General features: G+C 33.3%; 1 protein-coding gene across 1 annotated transcript; it reads left to right on the forward strand.

The window, feature by feature from the left end:
- Positions 1-13274: 13274 nt before the first annotated feature.
- LOC149513386 (uncharacterized) lies at positions 13275-21640 on the forward strand. The gene is given in 3 exon segments (XM_089748652.1): positions 13275-14531; positions 15336-16702; positions 16891-21640. Coding segments are annotated over 3 exon segments (6081 nt in total). The 3' UTR covers positions 20348-21640.
- The last annotated feature ends 4674 nt before the right edge of the window (positions 21641-26314 follow it).

Here is a 26314-nt window from a genome sequence, read left to right on the forward strand (position 1 = left end):
AAAATTTATATTTTTTTAATTTTCTTTTAATATTTATTATTATAATTAAATAAAAATTGTTAAAAGAAATAAAAATGAATTTAAATTTATAAATTGAATATTATAAATATTTAAATATCTAAATACATAATGTGTTCCAATATACATGTAACACAAAGTTTAATATATGTAATAACATTCCACTTTACATTTGTTTTCCTCTTGCCCATCAACGGACTCCATAGAAGGAGTTGCACTTGCTTTGAGTGGAGCCTACAACGCCTATTTCTCCTCTCGGCTTCCATTGCTAAAGAGAACATTTCTCAAGGAACCTCAAAATGTGTTGTTAGAATTACATCATAATACATTTCATTTATCTTCTCCACAATTTCATGTTCCATCCTGATTGAAAAATGTCATTGGGTAAGCTATAAAATGTAGCATAAAATTTGTAATGCAAGATAAAATCAAGGAAGATAAACAAGATCTCATTGATCTACACCTAATTGATGCTAAAACAAGTGATCATAAATTGGAATTGAAAAGATCAATTAAGGAACCAAAAGGAAAATTGATTTGAAGGATAAAAAGTGCAAGAAAATACAAGAATTAACTAGAAACAACTAAAATATAAAGTGAAATTCAACCGAAACTCACTGAGTTGATAAAAGAAAAAATTAGGTCTAGAAGCTTATAATGAAAATAAGCTTCAAATGAGCTAAGAAACAATTCATCAATCAAGTTTGCTACAAAATTCAACAAGAAAATGGTAGCAAAATAGAGAAAAAATAGCTTAATGAACAAGCAACTCAAGTGATACTGAAAACAGAGAAAAACAGAGCATTAACAATTAAATCTATCCAAACACCAAATGAAATTCATGAAATAAATGCAATAAATTAAAAAATAACAAGTAAATATGTAAAACTAAGAATGTAAAATATGAGAGAATCAAATTGAACACCTAGAAGGAGAGAGGATCATCATTCATCAACTTCTCATGCATGGATTGTTTCTGCCTTCTAGATTCACCGTTAATTTTGAAGAATTAACTGTACTTGTACAAATGGAGAATGAGGTAAATCAAGCAACTGAATTTTTACTGGATTACAGCCTTATGAACTAAAAATCTAGGAAAAAAAATTTGAAGTAAATCAAGCAAGAATTCACTAAGTTTTGATCAAAAGACTGAAGATAGGTCAGGTGCGTAGTTTTGAAACCAGATTTGAGTTCAACGTGAATTTTATAGAATTTGAAAAGGAAATCATGAGAATTTGTAAATTTCATTATGAAAACCTTAAATAACATTCAAAAAGAGTATAGGAAACCTAAAATCGTAACAAGATTCAATTAAGAAAACTGAAAATGATAGCAGATCAGGTTCTGACAAGAAAAATGAAAGGTAAAATATCAATGTTGTGCTCTAAGTTGCACCAGCAAAGATATATGGAAAGCATAAACTTCTTATAAAATAGCTGATTAGTTATAAAATATGGCTTAAACAAGGTTCAGAAAAGTATCAACAAGTATCAACAAATATCATACAGACATTCATGTGAAACCATGGCCTCTCACCTCAAAACCCCTCAGCTTTTGACAAATTATTAAAATAAGTTCTTTTTGTAATAGAATACAAGATTCAAGTACATTATCATGAATTTATACTTTTATACAATTCTCTTGATTCAAAAGATCTTCTTTCAAAATAATTACGTTTCTCGCTTCCTCTCACACTCACCCAAGCCCATTTAACACATTAAATCAAATAGCAAGCAAAGATTTTCTATATTAAACTAGCAGAGATAAAGCAAGAATCAAGGCAAAACATTCACATATAGATATGAGATAAGTGAGAGCAACATTGTGTTGAGTACTCAAAGAGCTTTTCAGTAGTTAAAAAGATTAGAAGAGCTATCTCAGCATTGCAAAGAGTGGAAAGCTCATGAGCTTTTTTGAGAAGTCCTTATCTCTTTTTTGAGAAAGTCACTTGCCTCGTTACTACGTTGTCAATCTTCTTGATTTGAATTTTCTTTGTCACCATTCTCTTCCAAGAAAAAAGTTGGGGAAAGAAAGGAAATTATAGAGGAGAAAAAGGGGGTTTCAATTTAAAAAAAAAAATTTAGCCACGCTATTTCGTCACGATAGCGGCGTTTACTTAAAAAAGAATGTCACTATTTGTAAAGAAGATTATTGAAGGCATTTTTTGAAAAAAAAATGCCTTTAATAATCCCCCTAAATTTTTTGAGGAGACTATTAAAGGCATTTTTTGACTAAAAATGCTTTCAATAATCCCCTCTAATTTTTTAAAGGGGATTATTAAAGGCAGTTTCTACAAAAAAACGCTTTTAATAATCCCTTTTTTATTTTATATGAAAAGATTATTGAATGCATTTTTGACAAAAAAATACCTTTAATAATCCCCTCCAATGTTTTTAAATGGGATTATTGAAGGCATTTCAAGCAAAAAATGCCTTGAATAATTTCACTAAAAAATTGTAGATGATTATTAAAGGCGTTTTTTTTGGATAAAACGCTTTCAATAAATTTCCTTATCAATAAATTTGTTAAAAATAGAGTAGCATTGTCGGTTAAAGCATACGATTGTTAATCATAAGGTTGTAAGTTCGATCCCTCCTTTCAGCATCTTTTAAGTTTTTTGAGGGATTATTGAAGGTGTTTTCTGGCCAAAAACGTCTTTAATAATACGCCTACCATTCTTCGATGTAGTTTAATCTGCTAAGGTGTACCCTTTTCTTTGAGATTGTGCTAACTCTTCACCTGGTGAAAGGACTGATTTTTGTTATCGATCCATCATTCCCATTCCATTAGCCTTATAAGCTTTCCATTACATCCTAGCTTGGTAGAGTGAGTCTACTTAGCGAACTGGCAGGACACGAAGATCAATTGATCAATATGAATCTCGAGAGTTGATGGTTGACCGCCACCCCCAATAATCACTTGAAAAATTAAAAAAATACTAAAAAGAAAGATCGAACCTATGACCTTATGATTAACAATCATATGCTCTAACCATTAATGCTACTCCATTTTTCATAGATTTATTGACATGGATATTTATTGAAGGAGTTTTTGAAAAACGCCTTCAATAATCCCCAAAATTTTTAAAGAGATTATTGATGGCGTTTTTTGCCAAAAATGCCTTCAATAATCCCCATCAATTTTTTTAGAGGGGATTATCGAAGGTATTTTTTGCAAAAAATGCCTTGAATAATTTGTTCATAAAAAATAAATGCGATTATTGAAGGTGTTTTCTACTAGAAACGCCTTCAATAATTTTGTTAAATATTTATAGAGGATTATTAAAGGCGTTTTTGGTCAAAAATGCCTTCAATAAATTTTCTTTTCAATAAATTTATCAAAAAAAGAGTAGTGTTGTTGGTTAGAGCATATGATTATTAATCATAAGGTTGTAAGTTTGATATTTTCTTTTAGCATTTTTTAGGTTTTTTGAGGGATTATTGAAGACTTTTCTAGCTAGAAACGCCTTCAATAATTCCTCTAAAAAATTAAAGTCTAATATTGAAGGCATTTCTGGCAAAAAACGTCTTTAATAATCCCTTAAAAAATTTAAAAAATGTTGAAAAAAGGGATCAAACCTATGCCCTATAATTAACAACCATATACTTTAACCATCAATGCTACTCCATTTTTCATAGATTTATTGAAGGCGTTTTGACAAAAAACGCCTTCAATAATCCTTTACAATTTTTTTGGAGAATTATTGAAGGCGTTTCTGGCAGAAAATACCTTCAATAATCACTTTTATTTTTTATGAGCAGATTATTCAAGGTATTTTTTCCTGAAATACCTTCAATAATCACTCCAATTTTAGCAAATAGGATTATTCAAGGAGTTTTAGTTGATAAACACCGTTAATTTTTGTCTTTAATAGCATTTATACATATAAATGCCGCTATTTGAATATTTAGTGGCATTTGGATAATAAATGCCTAATGTTTTATAAAAACACGGAAGCTAGCGGCATTTGTAAGTGAAATACCGTTACAAAATTGCCATTAATATGCCATTTTGCTGTAATGAATGACATCTCTTGCAGTTGCATTCTTTTTCTTTTCATACCATGAGAAACTACAGAGCCAGCTTCTGGTGACGAGTACACACCGAAGAAGAAAAGTATACAACTACTCATCGATTGAAAAGATAACTCCATTATGCTTGATGAAGTCGGTGTATCGTATGATCCACTACCTATAATAAAGAGAAAACTGTCATAATATATATATATATATATGTATTTATTTATATGGGTTTGTTTGTAATAAGTTCAAAATTTATCAACCTTATTTTAAGGTTATGAGATATCATGATATCTCATGATAAAGTGAAAAAATTATAAAAATTAGAAAAATAATGAAAAATGATAGAAAAAGTTAATAGGTCAATTAAAAAATATAAAAATAATTTTATTTATTTTATTTATTTGAAAATTAAAAAATTACAAATTACATATTTTATGCTTATTTTCATCTATTCTTATAAATAATAACATTAAAGTAAAAATTCAACTATAGTTATGTCATATATTATTTTAATGAATAATATTTTTGTTATTTCTTCATTATTAACAAATAACATTATTACAACAATAATTAATACAAATTTCAGTATTCATCTTAATAATTTTTTATTTTTTTAGTTTTAAAATATCAATTATTTTATGTTGTCTTTTTAATCTTAAATTATTTTTTAGTTATTTATTTTATATATTTTACAAATTTATTTGTATGATTTTTCTTTCTAATATTAAAAATCTATTAACATAAAACATAAAAATGAAAGCTACCCTTGTACCATTTTCTTTATATGATTTTCTATAGGTTCTTTGATTGCAAATTTTGGTGTCTTTTTATAAAATAGAAAAAGTCAGAATATTTGAAACGTTACTTGATTAAGATGTGACATTTTTTACTACTACACAAATATTTTTGTTACATAAAAAATAAAATTACTATACAAACATTTACATTAATAAATTTTTAAGACTAAAAATGTTATAATGATAGCATTCAAATATGAGCGAAATTTTATTGTTCCTCTCACTTGTTTATTTTAATAAATTTTTATTATTTATTGCTCATTTTTTATATATTTATAAAAATAATAATTAACTATAATTTTACATTATTGACTTAATTATTTATATAACAACAATATTTTCTAACAAATGTTTTTCCCTTCCATTACATTTAGAATTATCATAGTTTTTTCTTATTATGTTAAGAGACTTTTTAAACATTTTACACCAATGATATGACATTTACATTTTCTCTGGCATGTTTAAGTTACAAAAACATTTTATTATTATTTAATAAATTTTTTATATAGTTATATAAACAATAATTAATTAAAATTTTATATTACCAACTTAATTATTTACGTTATATTAATATTTTCGTACAATTATTCTTATACTCCAATAAGTTTAGGATTATCATAATTCTTTTTTAATGAGTTGTGACACTTCTTACCCATTTTATGTCAAATGATATGAATTTTACACTTCTTTTCACTTGGTCATGTTACTTATTTGTTTTTTAAATTTTATCTATTTTTCTTATATATTTACAAAAATAATAATTAATTAAAATTATGTGTTAATTATTTACGTTGTAATTATATCTTTTTATGATTGTTCTTACATTCCATTACGTTTACAATTGTTATACCTATTTTTTAGTTTGTATTACAACACTTTTTACTCATTTTATATCAAATGATATGAATTTTAGGATTTTTCTCACTTGTTTACATTACTTATTTGTTTTTTAATTTTTAGTTATTTTGCTTATATATTAACAAAACAATAATTAATTAAAATTTTACATTACCTACTTAATTATTTACATTATAACAATATTTTTTTACAATTGTTCTTACTTTTAATTATGTTTATAATTGTTATAACTTTTTCATAGTATGTTACAATAGTTTTTACCCATTTTACGACAAATGATATAAATTTTACATTTTTCTCACTTATTTATGTTACCTATTTGTTTTTTAATTTTTAGACATTTTCTTATATATTTATAAAAACAATACTCAATTAAAAGTTTACGTTATTTACTTAATTATTTATGTTATAACAATATTTTCTTACGATTATTTTTACCTTCCATTACGTTTAGAATTGTCATAGCTCTTTTTTATTTTATGTCAAATTATACAAATTTTATGTTTTTCTTGTTTTTTTTTTTTAAGTTACCCACTTGCTTTAATTATTAGATTTTTTCTTATATATTTTAAAAATAATAATTAATTAAAATTTAATGTTATCTACTTAAATATTTACATTATAATAATATATTCTTATGGTTGTTCTTATCATCTATTACGTTTAGAATTATCATAACTTTTTTATACTTGCCCATTTTACATTAAATGGTATTAATTTTACATTTTTTCTCCCTTGTTTACATTACCAATTTTTTAAAATTTCTATCATTTTCCTTATATATAAACAATAATAATAATTAATTAAAATTTTATATTGTCATCATAATTATTTATGTTACATAACATATCTTTACTATTTTTCTTACTTTTATTGTATTTAAAATTGTTATAGCTTTTTCCTAGTGTATTACAACGCTTCTAAGTTATTTTATTCTAAATGATACTAATTTTATGTTACTTATCATTTGTTTATTTATCAATTTATTTTTAAATTTAGCTATTTTTCTTTTATATTTACAGGAATAATAAATAATTAGAATTTTATGTTATCAACATAATTATCACCTTTGCAATAATTTTTTTACGATTATTTTTACTTTTCATTATATTTACAATTACCATAACTTTTTTAAAAAAAATGTTATAATATATTTACCCATTATACACTAAATGGTACTATTTTACATATGTTCTCACTTATTTACATTATCAATTTATTTTTTAATTTCTAACTACTTTTCTTAAATATTTATAAAATAATAATTAATTAAAATTTTATGTTACAATATAATTATTTACATTATAATAATACATTATTATGGCTATTCTTAATTTTTATTACGTTTAAAATTTTCATAATTTTTTTAATGTATTACAACAATTCATACTCATTTCACGCTAAATGGTATTAATTTTATATTTATTCTCATTTGTTTATGCTACCAGTTATTTTTTAATTTTTAACTATTTTTCTTATATATTTACAAAAAAATAAACAGTTAAAATTTTACATTTGCAACTTAATTATTTATGCTACAATAATTTCTTTTTTATGATTGTTCTTACCTTTAATTATGCTTAAAATTATCATTGTTTTTTCTTAGTATGTTATGAAAATTTTTACTCATTTTACGTCAAATTATATTAATTTTATATTTTTTCACTGTTTTATATTTCCTATTTGTTTTTCAATTTTTAGTTGTATTTCATATATATTTAAAAATAATAATTAATTAAAATTTTAAATTATCAACATAATTATTTATATTATAATAATATATTTTTACAGTTGTTCTTAACTTTTATTTTATTTAGAATTATCATAATTCTTAACCATTTTACCTTAAACAATACTGATTTTTTATTTCTTCTCACTTGATTAAATTATAATTTTTTTAAATTTTTAGCTATTTTCCTTACATAAATATATACAAAAATAATAATTAATTAAAATTTTACATTGCCATTATAATTATTTATATTATAATAATATATTTTTATGATTGTTCTTACTTTTCATTATATTTAAAATTGTTATAATTTTTTCTTAGTATTTTACATTTAACATTTCTTGATAAGCAGGTTTTATCTTTCTTTACTTTAAAATTTAATTAATGATTGAGATTTAATTATATAAATCTAATAATTATTATTTGTTGACTTTATTGTAAGGTTGAAAACTTAAACATACTATAGAAGTCTCTCTGTGTGTATATATATATAAATTTACATACATACTGTAACTTTTTTGAGCTCAAAACCATCCATTCGTGGTTTTAAGATATTGGTTTCGAAAATATAGAAGATTGAAATAGAAAACAACAAATATATATAATTAATTAAAATTTTTAAAAAATTAGTGTTACGGTACTTACCAAAAGCACTAGTTTTGTGAAGATTATTATATAAGATTAGTTTCAACAATTCTATTTTCTTACTTTATGTAATACAAAAAAAGTTAATTATAAAAGATAAAAAAATTGAAAGAAATTAAATTAGTGTAAACACTCAAAACATTTAATTTAAAATGATGATTACATGTATTTTCTACATAAAAATAAATATGAATATGTCATTTTTTCAGTTAAAAAAGAGCTTTAATTTTACAAATTTAATTTCAAAAGTTAAAACATAGTTTTGATTCGTGGTTTAATTATAACTGTAGACACCCAATCAGGTCCGGGCCCGGATCAATTGGGCCTGACCCGGATCAATTGGGCCTGACCTAGATCATTTGGGCCTGGCCCAAATGGGTAAGGCCCAATTCAATCATGTATTATTATTATTATTATTTTTTTCCTTTTTTTTTCTTTTCTTTTGTATTTTTATATTTATTATTATTAATATATGTATATCTGTATTTATTTATTTAGATTAGATTTATATGTATATTATTTATATAGTTATATATTTATTATTATTATTATTATTATTATTATTTTTGTAAGATATTTTTGGGTTTATCTTATTTTATTATTATTTTTTTTAAATTATCTGTTCTGATTTTTTTCTGATTATCAGATATTTTTTTTTTTTTATAATATCTTTTTATTTATCTGTTCTAATTATCTATTATTTTTTTTTATATTTATTTGATTTTTTTGGAAGGTTGAGATTGAAGCTGAAGAATCCTACTGGGAGTGGGGATTCAATCTAAAGAGTCCAATTGGATTCAAAGACTGAATCCCCGTCCAAGGAGGAGTTGGGATTGATCAGAAACTCCTGATCAATCCCTATATAAAGCACCTCCTGGAACAGTTCAAGAGGACAGAAAAAAACAGTGAGCAAAGCTACTGAATTTGAGAGAAAAAAAGTGTTTAAAAGAGTTTTCGAAGGCTAAAGAAGGTCGAGAAGTGTTAGGATAGCTGTAGGGATCTGAAAAAATTTTTTAGAAATTTTTTTGCGAAAATTTTTTCTGGAAATTTCTGGGAAATTTCCAGATTCCGGCGAAAATTCCGGCGACATTTGAATTTTCCGGCACAAATTCCGGCGAAACTTGAAGATTCCGGTGACCAACCCAGTTTCCGGCGAGATTCCCAGAAACCGGCGAAGGTTCCGGCCATATTCCGGCAAAAATTCCAGATTCCGGCGACATTTCCAGAATCCGGCACCGGTGTTCTTCGGTTTTCTAGAGAGAAGGGAGAGAAAAGGGAAGGAAGAGAGAGAGAGGGGAGGAGCGTTCTGCCGAAAAACAGAGGAGAGTGCCTTAAATACCCTCCAAAAACGACGTCGTTTTGGCCTTAAGTAACCAGAGGATCCGCGCGTTTTGCCGTGACCCGACCCGACCCGAGCGTCGACCCGCTTCTGACCCGCGCGTGCCAGCCTCCCTCCGAGCCAAGCCGAGCCGAGCCGAGCTTCCAAGCCGCTCCTCCGAGCCGTTTTTTTTCTTCCTTGAGCCGAGCCGAGCCGAGCCGATAGCCGAGCCGCTCCAGGTTTTTTTTTTTTTTTTTTTTTTTTATTTTTATTTTTATTTGACTTTGATTTTGATCTTGATTTTTTTTTCTTTTTTCTTTAATTAATCCGACGACGGAGCCTCTACAAGTAAAAACAGTAGTTTTTCTTGCATACTCCTGAGGTGAGGGAATTTTCTCAATTTTCTGCTAAAAGTATTAGAGTCAATTGAGAATAATTTCTGATAATTAATTACTTGGCTGATTTTGATTTTTTTTTCTTTAATTAATCCGACGACGGAGCCTCTGCAAGTGAAACAGTAGTTTTTCTTGCATACTCCTGAGGTGAGGGAATTTTCTCAATTTTCTGCTAAAAGTATTAGAGTCAATTGAGAATAATTTTCGATAATTAATTAATTGGTTGATCTTGATTTTTCTTTAAATAATCCGACGACGGAGCCTCTGCAAGTGAAACAGTAGTTTTTCTTGCATACTCTTGAGGTGAGAGAATTTTCTCAATTTTCTGCTAAAAGTATTAGAGTCAATTGAGAATAATTTTCAACAACTAACTACTTGGTAAAATTTTAAGGCTTTTGGATAACACAAATTCAAGCTGGTACCATCTTTTGATGGGCGTTGTGAGGGTGCTATAACCTTCCTCACACGTAACCGAACTCCCGAACTCTGTTCTGGTTAAGCAGACCCGAACCTATTCTTTTAGGGACCCTTAAGCTTAGGTGTTCCCTAAAAGGGCAGATTCCTTAGGTGGCCAATCGCACCTAGATAAAAAAGATTGGTGGCGACTCCCTGAAAATCAATGTCTAGCGATAAATCCCCGGATCTAGACGTTACGACAGCTTGGCGACTCCACTGGGGACCCTGAGAGTCAGGCCAGCAAATAATTTGTGTTATCCAAAAGCCTAATAAAATTGAACCTTTTTGTATATATGTATTATTATTCATTCATGTCTGTTAATTATGTCATTCATATGCATGTGCATAACATGAGCTCTACACCCGAGCTCCGTCCCTTTAGGAGGGAGTAAAGTACCTATTGCTTTCGTGAGGTCTAATGCCTCCGCAGTGGCTAGCGAAATACTCTCACTCAAATTGAACCTTTTCCGCTTGTAGCCTGTAATGGGTGAGGATTAGGGTGCCTTACTAGTCTGTGATGGACAAGGATGTAAGGAACAATTTGAGGACCTTTAGACTTTGACCCTAAAACCGCATATAGTGAACTTTAAGAGTGCCTAACCCATAGATAGAGCCATCACCCTTCCCTGTTAGAATTGACCAAAAGCATAGGATTCATCCTTTTTACTTTGTGTGATGTTTAAATTTATTTAGTTATTTATTCTTTTTCTGGGTATACTAACCTTTTTTTTTTCTTCTTTTGCATTGGTTCATGTGCACATCATAAAGTTGCATAAAGAACATTTGCCTGAAAAACGGTCTTCAACAAATTTTTTTTCATGGACACCAATGAACGCCTAGTTTGTTCTTCATCAGTATTAGCACCCTGTGGGACACCTAATGAGGTAAGGGCCTTGTCAGAAAAGACCCAACTGAAGATGGGAGATTGCTTGCCAATTGGGTATGAGTCTACTCTGTCTCAAGAAACATCTATCCTCCTCAAACAGAATAATTTAGAAGATTTGGTTGACATCTGGAAGAAGATGAGTCCGTCAAGACAAGAGCAGTTTTGTCAGAAACATGGGCATATAGCACACCTTCTAGCAGTGGCTGTTGATGACCAACTAATTAGAGCTGCAACACAATTCTGGGATCCTACATACAGGTGTTTCATCTTTAATGAAGTTGATATGACTCCCACCATAGAAGAATATTCGGTCTTGTTGGGTTTGTATCTCAAGACTCCTGACAAGATATATGTCAAAAAGCATAAGTCAGGATTTCGTAAAAGTCTGGCTCAACTCATGGGGATAAACAAGGAAGTTGTGGATTCTCATACAAAGAAGAAACAGGAACAGGTCTGCCTACCTTGGAAGTTCTTTCATGAGTTTCTGATGCAACATGCCAATGAAGAACGGGGGTTGGACATATTTGCCTTGGCTATATACGGACTGGTAATCTTTCCAAAGGTTTTGGGACATATTGAGATAGAGGTAGTTGATTTCTTCGAGAGTGTGATCAATGGCTGTAATCCCTCAACGGTGATATTAGCAGAGACTATCAGATCCTTGAGTTATTGTCGTCGGAGGGCGCTTCATAGGATGCATACAGTTATTGTATGTGTGGATGAAAAGCCATTTCGAACATGGAAATGGTGCTTTCTCGAAGATTTATATCCGTAATCGCTTTCCGATCAAAGAGTTCTGTGAAAGTGGGTGGTCAAAGCAGAAGTCTAAACAAGAATGGATAACTTTCTTGCAAAAGTTGGAAGGTGCCAGAGTGAGATGGTTAGTCCCATGGATGAATCGAGAGCCTATGTTATACCAATGTGGAGATAGTACAGTGGTTCCACTTCTGGGTTTATGGGGAGTGACGAATTATGCACCGCTCTTAGTGAGGAGACAATTAGGGGGAGAACAGTTTATTCCTATGACTTATGGGCTTTATCAGTTAGATTTCTCTTATAGTGAGCCTAAAGCATTTCAGAGGATGAATGGGATGATCAAAGCATGGAAAAATCCCCAAAGAGTGAGTCCTGGACCATTCACTGAAAAAGTCACTCCAGGTTACTTGGTTTGGAGAACAAAGAGAAGACAGGAAATGGTATTCACTTATGAAGTCTCTCAACCACCGACAGAAGAAAAGCTTGAAGAGATACCATCAGAGTTAGAGCTGGCAACAAAAGAGTTTGAATTTGAAAAGATCAAGTTAAAGAAAGAGATTCAAGAACTTCAAGAAGAAAAAGCCCAGTGGAAAGGTAGAGCTGAAAATTATGAAGTTAAAGTTCATAAGATTGCTAGAGAACGTGATGCAGCTACTGAAGATCTAGCAAGGTTACACCAGGAGCATAAGAGGCTATGTGTGAGAGAAAGGGCCAAAGGGATAACCATTGTCGAGCTGACTGAGGAAAACACAAGACTGAAGCAAGAGTATGCCGAATTAGAAGAAGAAAGTACTGAAGCACAGGCAGAAATTAACATGCTAAACAGTTATTTGAGCGGGCTAAGTCAAAGGTTGGATGAACAAGGAGACCACATTGCTGCATTGGTTAGAGAACATAGAGAATTATCATACCAAGTCTGGTGTGGTAAAAGAGAGAACCTAGGGAGGCAGAAATACATTGAGCACTTAACAACCCAGATCCATAAAGGGGTATGTAAGGCAAAAGAGATGGTGGAAGAGGCAGAAGCATTAAGACAAGTGGTGGCCCCAGTAGGAGAACATGGACAGCGTCTGTTGAACTTCATAGAAGAAGCCAAAGCCCAATATGAACAGATCAAACAATTTTATGGCTATAATTCTAGAGGGATAAACTCAATGTAGATCAAAGTTTTTTGGAATAAATGAAATTTTTTTAGTTGAATACCGTTTTAAGGCAAATGTTCTCTGCATACATGCATTTTTCATTCATTGCATTCTCATTCATTACACTTTAACCATGTGATAATCATGCAAAGTTACTAATTCTGAGGTATGGTACTCAAGGTTCCAAGGATAGCTCCATCTAGCGAAAACACTGCCCATCGTTTCAACACAAGATCCAGAGCAAGGCAAATGGAGCAGGAAAATTCTCATAGATTCGAAAAGCTAGAAAAAGCTCAGGAGAAGATTGAAAGTGAGATAAGCAAGATTCTGGAGGCTCTAAATAACATGAACAAAGGAAAAGGAGTTGAAGGAAGTACAAGCCAGCAAGAAGTGGCTGACCCTTTGTACCCTCCAGGTTTTGGCCCGCCTCAAGCTCCGTCTGCCCAAGAGGTCCCACCACAACATTTCGCATATCCAACATATCCTGGAATGCCATCAACTTTCAACCCAGGGCAGTATAACAGTTATATAAATCCTGTCTTCACTGAAAAGGCAGTAGAACCAATTCCTGATCTAGATGATTTAAAAGAGAAGGAGAAAGAAAAGATGAGAGTGGAAGCTGAGGAGAGTTCCAAGATTAGCATGCTAGAGCAAAGGCTAAGGGCCGTGGAAGGATTTAGCTTCTATGGGTCAGTTGATGCTGCGGGGCTCTGCCTAGTTCCTGATGTGGTTATCCCCCATAAGTTCAAGGTACCAAAATTTGAAAAATATGATGGTACAAAGTGCCCCAAAACCCATATCACCATGTATTGCAGGAAGATGGCAGCTCATGCACAGGATGAGAAACTCTTGATGCATGTTTTTCAAGACAGTCTTACTGGTTCTGCGGCCAGATGGTATGTTCAACTGGACAGGACTCGCATTCGCTCTTGGAGCGATATGGCGCATGACTTTATCAGTCAATACCGACATATCATCGATTTGGCTCCAGATCGTTTGTCTTTACAGAATCTGGAGAAAAAGACAAACGAATCTTTTAAAGAGTATGCCCAGAGGTGGAGAGATATTGTTTCTCAGGTACAGCCTCCTCTGACCGAGAAAGAAACTACAGTGCTATTTGTTAGCACTTTAAAACCTCCCTATTATGAAAAGATGATAGGGAATGCAACAAAGAATTTTGCCGATATGGTAATTTCAGGAGAAATCATTGAAAGTGCCATCAAGAATGGCAAGCTAGAAGGGAATGAAGCATCTAGCAAAAGAATCCCAAAGAAAAAAGAAACTGAAGCTCAGGCTGTGAGCTTTGATAGACAGCAACTTAGGGGTTATTCGCCCTACCCCCCACCAGAATATCTGCCCTATCACCCCACTGTAAATAACACTTCTTTTCACCCATACCAACCATCATACCCCCAAACCTATCAAACCTCTCATAGACCCCAAAACACCATGTACAGTTCTAACATTCAACCCACCCCAAAACCACAAATTCGCCCAACTAACCCTGCTGGTGGCTTGCGGGAGCAACGAACCACTCGCGAAAGACCTATTTTTGACCCTATTCCCATGACCTATACGGAATTATACAAGGAGCTCTACAACAATCATTTGATTGCTCCAAGTAAATTGGAACCCCTCAAGCCACCTTACCCTAAGTGGTATGATCCCACTGCCCACTGTGACTACCATTATGGGATTGCTGGTCACTCCACCGAAAATTGCACTACCCTGAAATATAAAGTGCAACGATTGATTAAGGATGGAATGATTTGCTTTGATACTGGAGGGATGACTGCACCAAATATTAGTGGCAATCCTTTGCCAAATCATAATGTGAATGCTATAGGTGAAGAGCATGAGCGCCATGTGAAGAAAGAAGTGGTAGATATTAAGACACCTCTCGATCAGTTGTTTGATGTCTTACGAAAAGCAGACATGATGCAACTGGTAAGTCCACACAGCTATCATGGAGCATATATAGCTGGTACTAGTTGTAAGTATCATAGTGGGGCAAGAGGCCACTCCATTGAGACCTGTAAACAATTTCACCGAGAGGTGCAAAAACTCCTGAATTCACATCAGATAGAGGTCTACGAAGAAAAAGGAAGCTTGAAGAATGCTGAGGTGTGCATGAATGATAGGCCTGAAAAGCTGTTTCCCAAACCAGTGACAATTCGGTGTGGAAACAAACCAAAATCAGTCATAGACAAGCTCCTCCCTAGGCCGGTAACTTTTAAAGTCCCAACTCCTTTCCCATACAAAGATGATAAAGCTGTACCCTGGAGATATGGATGTGATGCTGTAGTGCAGGGGCAAAAAGAAGAGGTCTCCAAAGCCGATGCTTCTAACATTACTGGTGTAGGAGGCATTACTCGAAGTGGGAGATGTTACACCCCAGAAATGCTAGAGAAGGCTAGAAGAGAGAAAGCTAAAGAAGGAGAAAGACGAAATAATCCAGAGATAGAGCCTGAAGAAGATCAGCCAAAGCCAGTATCAGAAAGGGAGGTTTGTGAATTCCTGAAGCTGGTAAAACATAGTGAATATTCAGTTGTGGAACAGTTGAATAAAATGCCAGCTCGAATCTCATTGTTATCACTGTTGCTGAATTCAGAGCCACATCGAAATGCCTTGCTGAAAGTGTTGAATCAGGCATACGTGGCACATAACGTGTCTGTCGAATATGTGAATCACTTGGCTGGAAACTTAGTCATGCCAAATCACATTTCATTCAGTGATGATGAGATTTCTTTGGAGGGAAAGAGAAATGCTAAGGCCTTGCATATCACAGTAAAGTGCCAGAGCCATATCATAGCTAAAGTCCTTATCGATAATGGTTCTGCCATCAATGTCATGCCTATGTCAACTTTGGCAAGGCTACCCATCGATTATTCTCATATGCGAGATAGTCAGATGATTGTGAGAGCCTTTGATGGAACCAGAAAAGAAGTCCTGGGGGATATTGAGATGCCCTTACAAATTGGGTCGTGCACCTTCAATATAACATTTCAAGTGATGGATATCTCTCCATCCTACAGCTGTCTGTTAGGAAGGCCATGGATTCACATGGCAGGAGCTGTACCCTCTACTTTGCATCAAAAGATCAAATTCAATGTGAAAGGTCAATTAGTAGTGGTAGTTGGGGAGGAAGACATGCTAGTGACCCAACCATTGAACACTCCATATGTAGAGGCTGCCGAAGAAGCATTGGAGTGCTCCTATCGATCTTTTGAATTGGTCAATACTGTAGGTGAAGGATTTCAAAGTCAGCCTTTTTCAAAGATAGTGGTGAGCCAAGTCATCAACAAAGGCTGGTGTCCAGGACTTGGGCTAGGCAAAAATTTGCAGGGAATTAAAGAACCTCCGACAATAGCGGACAATAGCGACAGGGCAGGCTTAGGATACGAGATGGCAGAGTGGGAAGTCAAAAGAAGGCCATCAAGAAAGACAGCAAGACTGATGTTTATCCCACAATTGTACGAAACCTTCAGACCTGGAGGATTTATGAACCCAGATGCAAAGAAAAGTGTGGAAGAGGACTTTGCCCAGTTAGCCATTAATGCTGTTGAAGATGAAGTGGGGCTCAACAAAGAAGAATGGGTTCGCCTTTGTCCACAAGACTATGAGCTGAACAATTGGAGTGCCATTGAAATGCCTCTGACTTTTGATTTTGATTCAATGTAATTGTAACATCTCAATAGCTTTTGCCCAAGGCTATGGGGTGATCCTTTCTGTTTGGGCCATTCATCATTTATTATTTTTAATAAAAAATAGGGAGGATGCATTTACATTTATTTCTTCTCATGCCTTCATTATTTTCACCTTTCAAACACATCTTGCCAACATATCCCATTTCATTCAATTTCAGGTCTTTAAATGAACAAGAAGATAATCATGATAACCATCAAGAGGTTAACTTTGAGAATTCAATTAATATTGATGAACTTGACAATGAAGAGAATTTTGAAGAATATGTTATGTCTCCGGACCTAATGAGGATCATTGAACAAGAGAATAAGCCAATTGAGCCTTATCAGGAGGTAGTGGACTTAGTGAATCTGGGAGATGAAGAAAATAAGAAAGAGGTTAGAATGGGCACTTCACTTCCATCTGGAGATAGGCGACGGTTGGCAGACCTACTTCAAGAATTTATAGATATATTCGCTTGGTCTTACCAGGATATGCCAGGACTGAGCACAGAGATAGTGGAGCACAGATTGCCCCTAAAGTCAGAATGTAAGCCCGTTCAGCAGAAACTGAGACGGATGAAGCCCGAAATGCTGCTAAAGATTAAAGAGGAGGTGAAGAAACAATTTGATGCAGGTTTTCTGCAAGTGGCCAAGTATCCAGAATGGGTAGCCAATATAGTCCCAGTTCCTAAGAAAGATGGAAAAGTACGAATGTGTGTAGACTATCGGGATTTGAATAAGGCTAGCCCAAAGGATAACTTTCCTTTACCTCATATCGACACACTGGTAGATAACACAGCTAAGCATTCGATTTTCTCCTTTATGGATGGTTTCTCGGGGTATAATCAGATAAAAATGGCTGCAGATGATATGGAAAAGACTACTTTTGTGACCATGTGGGGAACTTTCTGCTACAAAGTCATGCCTTTTGGGTTAAAGAATGCTGGGGCAACATATCAAAGGGCTATGGTAACACTCTTTCATGACATGATGCATAAAGAGATTGAGGTGTATGTAGACGATATGATTGCAAAGTCTTGTGAGGGTGAAGATCATGTTACTAGCCTCAGAAAGTTATTTGAGAGGTTAAGGAAATTTCAGCTCAAATTAAACCCAGCCAAGTGCACCTTTGGGGTAAAGTCAGGGAAGTTGCTAGGCTTTGTGGTCAGTGAAAGAGGAATTGAAGTTGATCCCGATAAGATACAGGCCATCCAAAATTTGTCACCTCCCAGCACGCCAAGAGAAGTTCGAGGTTTTCTGGGGAGATTGAACTACATCTCTCGGTTTATCTCTCAGCTTACTTACAAATGTGATCCCATATTTAAGCTTCTCCGTAAGAATAATCCTGGGAAATGGAACAAAGAATGTCAAGAGGCATTTGATAAAATTAAGCAGTATTTATCGAACCCTCCAATATTGGTGCCACCTGTTCCAGGAAGACCTTTAATTCTGTACCTAACTGTAAATGAAAATTCAATGGGATGTGTGCTGGGGCAGCAAGATGAAGCTAGCCGAAAGGAGAGAGCTACTTACTATCTGAGTAAAAAGTTCACGGAATATGAATCCAAGTATTCTTCATTGGAGAAAATGTGTTGTGCATTAGCGTGGACTGCCAAAAGACTCAGACAGTATATGCTTTATCACACTACGTGGCTCATAGCAAAATTGGATCCAATTAAGTATATCTTCGAGAAGCCTTCTTTGTCAGGAAGAATCGCTAGATGGCAAGTAATGCTCTCAGAATATGACATTATATATGTGAGCCAAAAAGCAATAAAAGGAGGCGCTATAGCAGAATTTCTTGCAGATCGTGCTACTGAAGAGTATGAGCCGATGAAGCTGGAATTCCCTGACGAAGACTTAATGACTATTTCCCGACTGGAGGAAAGGGAGCATATGGAAAGATGTTGGAGAATGTACTTTGATGGAGCTGCTAACGCCTTGGGGCATGGAATTGGGGCAATTTTGATTTCTCCAGAAGAACAATACTATCCTGTAACAGCGAGGTTAAATTTTAATTGCACAAATAACATCGCTGAGTATGAGGCATGTGTCATGGGCCTGCAAGCTGCTATAGAAAGAAGAGTGAAAGTACTGAAAGTATTTGGAGACTCAGCTCTAGTCATATACCAGTTGAAAGGAGAATGGGAGACGAGAGATTCAAAACTCGTTCCGTATCATAAGTATATTCTAGAGCTGACAAAACAATTTGAAGATGTCCAGTTCGATCACTTACCCCGGGAAGAGAATGTGATTGCTGATGCATTGGCTACTCTGGCCGCGATGATTCGAATTAATCATAATACGGACATTTAGCCCATCAAGTTAGATGTTAAGGATATACCAGCGTATTGTTCTAATGTAGAGGGGGAAAGAGATGGAAAACCCTGGTATTATGACATCTTACAGTATGTCAAGGATCAGCAGTATCCAGTTCATGCAACAGAAAATGATAAAAGGGTCATCCGAAGATTGGCTATGAGCTTTTTCCTGGATGGGGATGTCCTGTACAAAAGAAGTAAAGATAAAGTATTATTGAGGTGTGTAGATGAGACTGAAGCGAAGAAAATCATTAAAGAGGTGCATGAGGGAATATGTGGGGCACATGCTAGTGGACATATGATGGCAAGACAGATCATGAGAGCGGGATATTACTGGTTGACGATGGAGAATGATTGCATCGACTATGCTCGTAAATGTCATAAATGCCAGATATATGCTGATAAGATCCTTGCTCCACCATCTGCTTTACATGTTATGGCACCATCATGGCCATTTTCAATGTGGGGCATGGATGTCATTGGTCCAATCACTCCAAAAGCTTCTAACCGGCACAGATTCATTTTTGTGATGATAGATTACTTCACAAAGTGGGTGGAAGCAGCATCATATGCAAATGTGACACGCTCCGTGGTTTGCAAGTTCATAAAGAAAGAGATCATTTGTAGATATGGACTTCCGGAGAGAATTATTTCAGACAATGCCAAGAATCTAAATAGTAAGATGATGCAAGAAATATGTGCTCAATACAAGATCAAGCATCATAACTCGGCACCTTATCGTCCGAAAATGAATGGAGCAGTTGAGGCAGCCAATAAGAACATAAAGAGGATTCTGGAGAAGATGACCGAGACTTACAAAGATTGGCATGAGAAGTTGCCATTTGCCTTGCTTGCATATCGAACGTCAGTTCGCACCTCTACTGGGGCAACCCCATTTTCTTTGGTTTATGGGATGGAAGCTGTACTACCAGTGGAAGTAGAGATCCCCTCTTTGAGAGTCTTAAAAGAAGTTGAGTTGGAAGAGGCTGAATGGATTCGAGAACGTTATGAGCAGTTAAATTTCATAGAAGAAAAGAGATTGACTGCACTGTGCCATGGTCAGTTATACCAAAGAAGAATGATGAGGGCTCATGATAAGAAGACTCGGCCTCGTTGCTTTCGAGAATGAGAGTTGGTTTTGAAAAGAATTCTCCCAATCCAGCACGATAGTAGAGGAAAATGGACTCCGAATTGGGAAGGGCCGTATGTGGTGAAACGGGCTTTTTCGGGTGGAGCATTGATACTGACTGAGATGGATGGAAACGATTTACCCCATCCTGTAAATTCTGATGCTGTGAAGAAATACTATGCTTGAAAAAAATACAAAAAAATAAAAAAATAAAAAAATGAAAAAATGGAAAAAATGAAAAATGATGAAAAATGAAAAAAAAATGGAAAAAATGGAAAAAAAGAAAAAGTGAATGAAAAAGGAGGACTCAAGGCGAAAACCCAAAAAGGGCGGTTTGAGTCATAGGGGGTTGTCTAAGTTGAAAACCTGAAAAGGCAGCTTAGATAAGGAGGATACGGCATCGAATTTAAAAGTCTGCTGATATAGGGGCTAGCAAGTTCGGAAGAGTTCCAAGTTGTTAAATACATCAGAGGGTTGAGTTTTCATAAAAGACTTTGAGATGTGTTATCATGATTATCTGATTGTTCATTTTGGGCTTTGTCCCCATACCTATCCTTGTAATTCTTTCTTGACCAAAGTTTGCCAACATTTTGCTAATAAGAGACATTCTATTCCATTCTTTGTGTCTTTTTTCTTATGACTGTTTCTCAACATTCAGATTCTTTTCTTCTTAATACCCCACCATTGAAGAAATGTGCAAATGCATTCTTACTTTTTGAATTTGAAATAATGATTGATGAATGAATAACCACAGGAAAGATTTTTACATTACATTGAATGAGTCAAGAGTGAGAAAGGCAGAATCGACATGTTCAGTTCCTAATTAGGAAATTGAATCTAGGAAGAGATTTCTTACAAGAAGAATGTGAGTGGAAGAGACAATTGAGAGCTACACTGGTTCGATCTTAGAAGAGCAGTGCAATTGGATCCTTGAGGAATCAAAGGGCTTGACACCCAAGAAAAAAAGAGCTTGAGAAACTTGAGTACCATACATTGAACAGGAATTAATTGACCAACATTTGCATAGCATGCATTGAAATTTATATGCATTTGCATAGCATACACTACTTTCAAGAAAGTATAGTGTACAAATTCAAGAAGCAGGGGTGTTCCAACATCCCACATGAAAAAGACAGATATGAAAAGACTTTGCAAGTTTGAGAAGAAACTTGTCAGGTAAGTTCCTAATCCTTGAAATAGGATGTCTCTTGGTATCGGGGTTGATTTATAAGACCTTTGGGCATAATCTCCTGAAATCCCTTCAAACACAACTTTCAACTCCTTCGGACATGATCGTCTAGGAGAATTTACTTTTCAAAGTTCGTTGCCTCTGTTTAGAGGAGCAATTTATTTTTCAAAGTTCCGTTGCCTCTGTTTAGAGGAGCAATTTACTTTTCAAAAGTCGTGGTGCCTCTGTTTAGAGGAGCAATTTATTTTTCCAAAGTTCTGTTGCCTCTGTTTAGAGGAGCAATTTACTTTTCAAAAGTCGTGGTGCCTCTGTTTAGAGGAGCAATTTATTTTTCCAAAGTCGTGGTGCCTCTGTTTAGAGGAGCAATTTACTTTTCAAAGTTCATTGCCTCTGTTTAGAGGAGCAATTTATTTTTCAAAGTTCCGTTGCCTCTGTTTAGAGGAGCAATTTACTTTTCAAAAGTCGTGGTGCCTCTGTTTAGAGGAGCAATTTATTTTTCAAAGTTCCGTTGCCTCTGTTTAGAGGAGCAATTTACTTTTCAAAAGTCGTGGTGCCTCTGTTTAGAGGAGCAATTTATTTTTCAAAGTTCCGTTGCCTCTGTTTAGAGGAGCAATTTATTTTTCCAAAGTCGTGTTGCCTCTGTTTAGAGGAGCAATTTACTTTCCAAAGTCCGTTGCCTCTGTTTAGAGGAGCAATTTACTTTCAAAAGTCGTTGAGTCTCTGTTTAGGGGAGCTTCGGCCAAAAAAAAAACAAAAAAAAAAAACAAAAAACCAAAAAAACAAAAACAAAAAAATCAAAAAAAATCAAAAAAAATAAAAACAAATAAAAACAAAAAAAAAATCAAAAATAAAAATGTTGAGTTGAGTCTTGATTGGGTGTCTACGTCTTTGCGCAATTTCTGTTACACAGAAAATGTGCAAAGAGGGGCAGCTGTAGACACCCAATCAGGTCCGGGCCCGGATCAATTGGGCCTGACCCGGATCAATTGGGCCTGACCCAGATCATTTGGGCCTGGCCCAAATGGGTAAGGCCCAATTCAATCATGTATTATTATTATTTTTTTTTCCTTTTTTTTTTCTTTTCTTTTGTATTTTTATATTTATTATTATTAATATATGTATATCTGTATTTATTTATTTAGATTAGATTTATATGTATATTATTTATATAGTTATATATTTATTATTATTATTATTATTATTATTATTTTTGTAAGATATTTTTGGGTTTATCTTATTTTATTATTATTTTTTTTAAATTATCTGTTCTGATTTTTTTCTGATTATCAGATATTTTTTTTTTTATAATATCTTTTTATTTATCTGTTCTAATTATCTATTATTTTTTTTTATATTTATTTGATTTTTTTGGAAGGTTGAGATTGAAGCTGAAGAATCCTACTGGGAGTGGGGATTCAATCTAAAGAGTCCAATTGGATTCAAAGACTGAATCCCCGTCCAAGGAGGAGTTGGGATTGATCAGAAACTCCTGATCAATCCCTATATAAAGCACCTCCTGGAACAGTTCAAGAGGACAGAAAAAAACAGTGAGCAAAGCTACTGAATTTGAGAGAAAAAAAGTGTTTAAAAGAGTTTTCGAAGGCTAAAGAAGGTCGAGAAGTGTTAGGATAGCTGTAGGGATCTGAAAAAATTTTTTAGAAATTTTTTTGCGAAAATTTTTTCTGGAAATTTCTGGGAAATTTCCAGATTCCGACGAAAATTCCGGCGACATTTGAATTTTCCGGCACAAATTCCGGCGAAACTTGAAGATTCCGGTGACCAACCCAGTTTCCGGCGAGATTCCCAGAAACCGGCGAAGGTTCCGGCCATATTCCGGCAAAAATTCCAGATTCCGGCGACATTTCCAGAATCCGGCACCGGTGTTCTTCGGTTTTCTAGAGAGAAGGGAGAGAAAAGGGAAGGAAGAGAGAGAGAGGGGAGGAGCGTTCTGCCGAAAAACAGAGGAGAGTGCCTTAAATACCCTCCAAAAATGACGTCGTTTTGGCCTTAAGTAACCAGAGGATCCGCGCGTTTTGCTGTGACCCGACCCGACCCGAGCGTCGACCCGCTTCTGACCCGCGCGTGCCAGCCTCCCTCCGAGCCAAGCCGAGCCAAGCCGAGCCGAGCCGAGCTTCCAAGCCGCTCCTCCGAGCCGTTTTTTTTCTTCCTTGAGCCGAGCCGAGCCGAGCCGATAGCCGAGCCGCTCCAGGTTTTTTTTTTTTTTTTTTTTTTTTTTTTTTGAATTTTTTTTATTTGACTTTGATTTTGATCTTGATTTTTTTTTCTTTTTTCTTTAATTAATCCGACGACGGAGCCTCTACAAGTAAAAACAGTAGTTTTTCTTGCATACTCCTGAGGTGAGGGAATTTTCTCAATTTTCTGCTAAAAGTATTAGAGTCAATTGAGAATAATTTCTGATAATTAATTACTTGGCTGATTTTGATTTTTTTTTTCTTTAATTAATCCGACGACGGAGCCTCTGCAAGTGAAACAGTAGTTTTTCTTGCATACTCTTGAGGTGAGGGAATTTTCTCAATTTTCTGCTAAAAGTATTAGAGTCAATTGAGAATAATTTTCGATAATTAATTAATTGGTTGATCTTGATTTTTCTTTAAATAATCCGACGACGGAGCCTCTGCAAGTGAAACAGTAGTTTTTCTTGCATACTCTTGAGGTGAGAGAATTTTCTCAATTTTCTGCTAAAAGTATTAGAGTCAATTGAGAATAATTTTCAACAACTAACTACTTGGTAAAATTTTAAGGCTTTTGGATAACACAAATTCAAGCTGGTACCATCTTTTGATGGGCGTTGTGAGGGTGCTATAACCTTCCTCACACGTAACCGAACTCCCGAACTCTGTTCTGGTTAAGCAGACCCGAACCTATTCTTTTAGGGACCCTTAAGCTTAGGTGTTCCCTAAAAGGGCAGATTCCTTAGGTGGTCAATCGCACCTAGATAAAAAAGATTGGTGGCGACTCCCTGAAAATCAATGTCTAGCGATAGATCCCCGGATCTAGACGTTACGACAATAACCTCAAAATCTTAATTCATAATATATAGTTGAATTTTATATTAAATATTTTAATTGAATAAATTTATTTTTAATGTGTAAGTTTTACATTTTTTATTCTGAAATCAAAATGGTTGAAATTAAAAATATTATTTTTATTTAAATTAATTATAAATTAAACTTTGATCTAAAGTAAAAAATATATATATACAAAACATACATAGATGTAATTATAATTTTCGTTACTAATCATTGTAATTATGAATGGAATACATTAAAATTTCATAATAATTCTCATAATAAAAATGATAGCAAAAATATTGAATCAAAAGAAGAAGGCTAAGGAAATTAAAATCAATAGACATTTTATATTGAATTTATCGAAGCGCATGGGGACTAATCCGGTAAGTATATTATATTAATTAAGATAATGTTTCTATCCAAATATAATGTTAAATAATAAAAAAATTTTGAATTAAAAACTGCTTTTATCCAAACATAATGTTAAATAATAAAAAATTTTTAAGTGAAACGGTTTTTAGGATGAAATTCATTATATTATCTTATATTTTAAATATTATTTTTATTTTATGTATATATTTTAAAATATTTTAATTATTCATAATAATTTTTAACAATAATATTAATATTTAAATTTTTAATCACATTTTTATCACACTTTTTAAATACATGTTTTCTAATCCTAATTTTTTCAACAATAAAAACAATATTAAACTAACTGTAAATCTATAAGTTACTTAAAAATGAGAAATTTTTTTTTCTTGCATCATTTATATTTTTCATTGAACAATTAAATCTATAATTTCTGTATAACAAGTTTTTACCTCACGCATACGAATGATAGATTTGACAGACAATTTCAAGGGAATCTCAATCAAAATATCTGCAGACCAATTCCCAATATTGCATATCACTATTCCAATTTTGATTCTTTCTCTGTAGCTCAATCTGCTATCAAATCCTAAACTGAAAATTGACAGAAAACAGATTGTCAAGTTCATTAATTGACAATCAGAATAGTAATAAGCGATTACAATCGTTTTGATCAAAGGTTAATTAGATTAAGACGTATAACTAATGCAACTCTGTTCCTTACAAATGAAAGTAATACAAGGGTAATTAAATATTCCCAAAAAGTAAAAGATGTCAGTGGATTTTCTCTCCAAATTGATAAAATATTACTTAATTCAGTGAGATTGAAAGAAGCAAGAAAAATTAAGAAGAAGAAAAACAGATATTGATTGAGGTTAAACAATTCAACCTTTCTCTGCCATATTTGGATTACACGAAAAAGAAAACAACGTGCTTAGAACCCCAACAATAAAACCAAAAGATTATAATCGGATTAAATGAAACATTGATATAAGGATCACATGTCATTTTTGGACAAATCCAACGAGCATATTGCATCAATTTATATACAACATACTTAAAATGGAGAAATCTATAATATTTTTTTGTATCATTTACTTATTATAACAATTAGATGTTCATTTATTAATTTTGAATTTAATAAATTTTATTATGAAAGATACAATACCATTTAAATCTATTTATTTTTATTAATATCAAAATGATATTTTCATTAAACTAGTTTTATTTTTATGGTGGAACTGAAGAATGGTTAAAAAACTAGTTTTCTTTGATGATCTTATCTCAACTTAAGTTTACTGTTATTATTTTAAGTCAGACATGACATGATTTTTCACTTTTTCACTGTTTGACAGCAGTTTTGATCTCGATTTTACTAGCCTAAACTTAATGATTATATAATTTTACTTAGTGCAGTAGTTGAGTACAAATAATTAAGTGAAGGAAATGTTCCTACTTGTAGCTTAGGTTTTCATCACTAATATATTGCAGTTTGGGCAAGAAAGAAATTAAAGATTTATTATAATTAATTATGTTTAGGAATCTGACTATTCCTAAAAG

Source organism: Durio zibethinus, chromosome 19 (assembly GCF_047325235.1).
Source record: "Durio zibethinus cultivar Kanyao isolate XHJ-2024 chromosome 19, ASM4732523v1, whole genome shotgun sequence".
Lineage (NCBI taxonomy): Eukaryota > Viridiplantae > Streptophyta > Magnoliopsida > Malvales > Malvaceae > Durio > Durio zibethinus.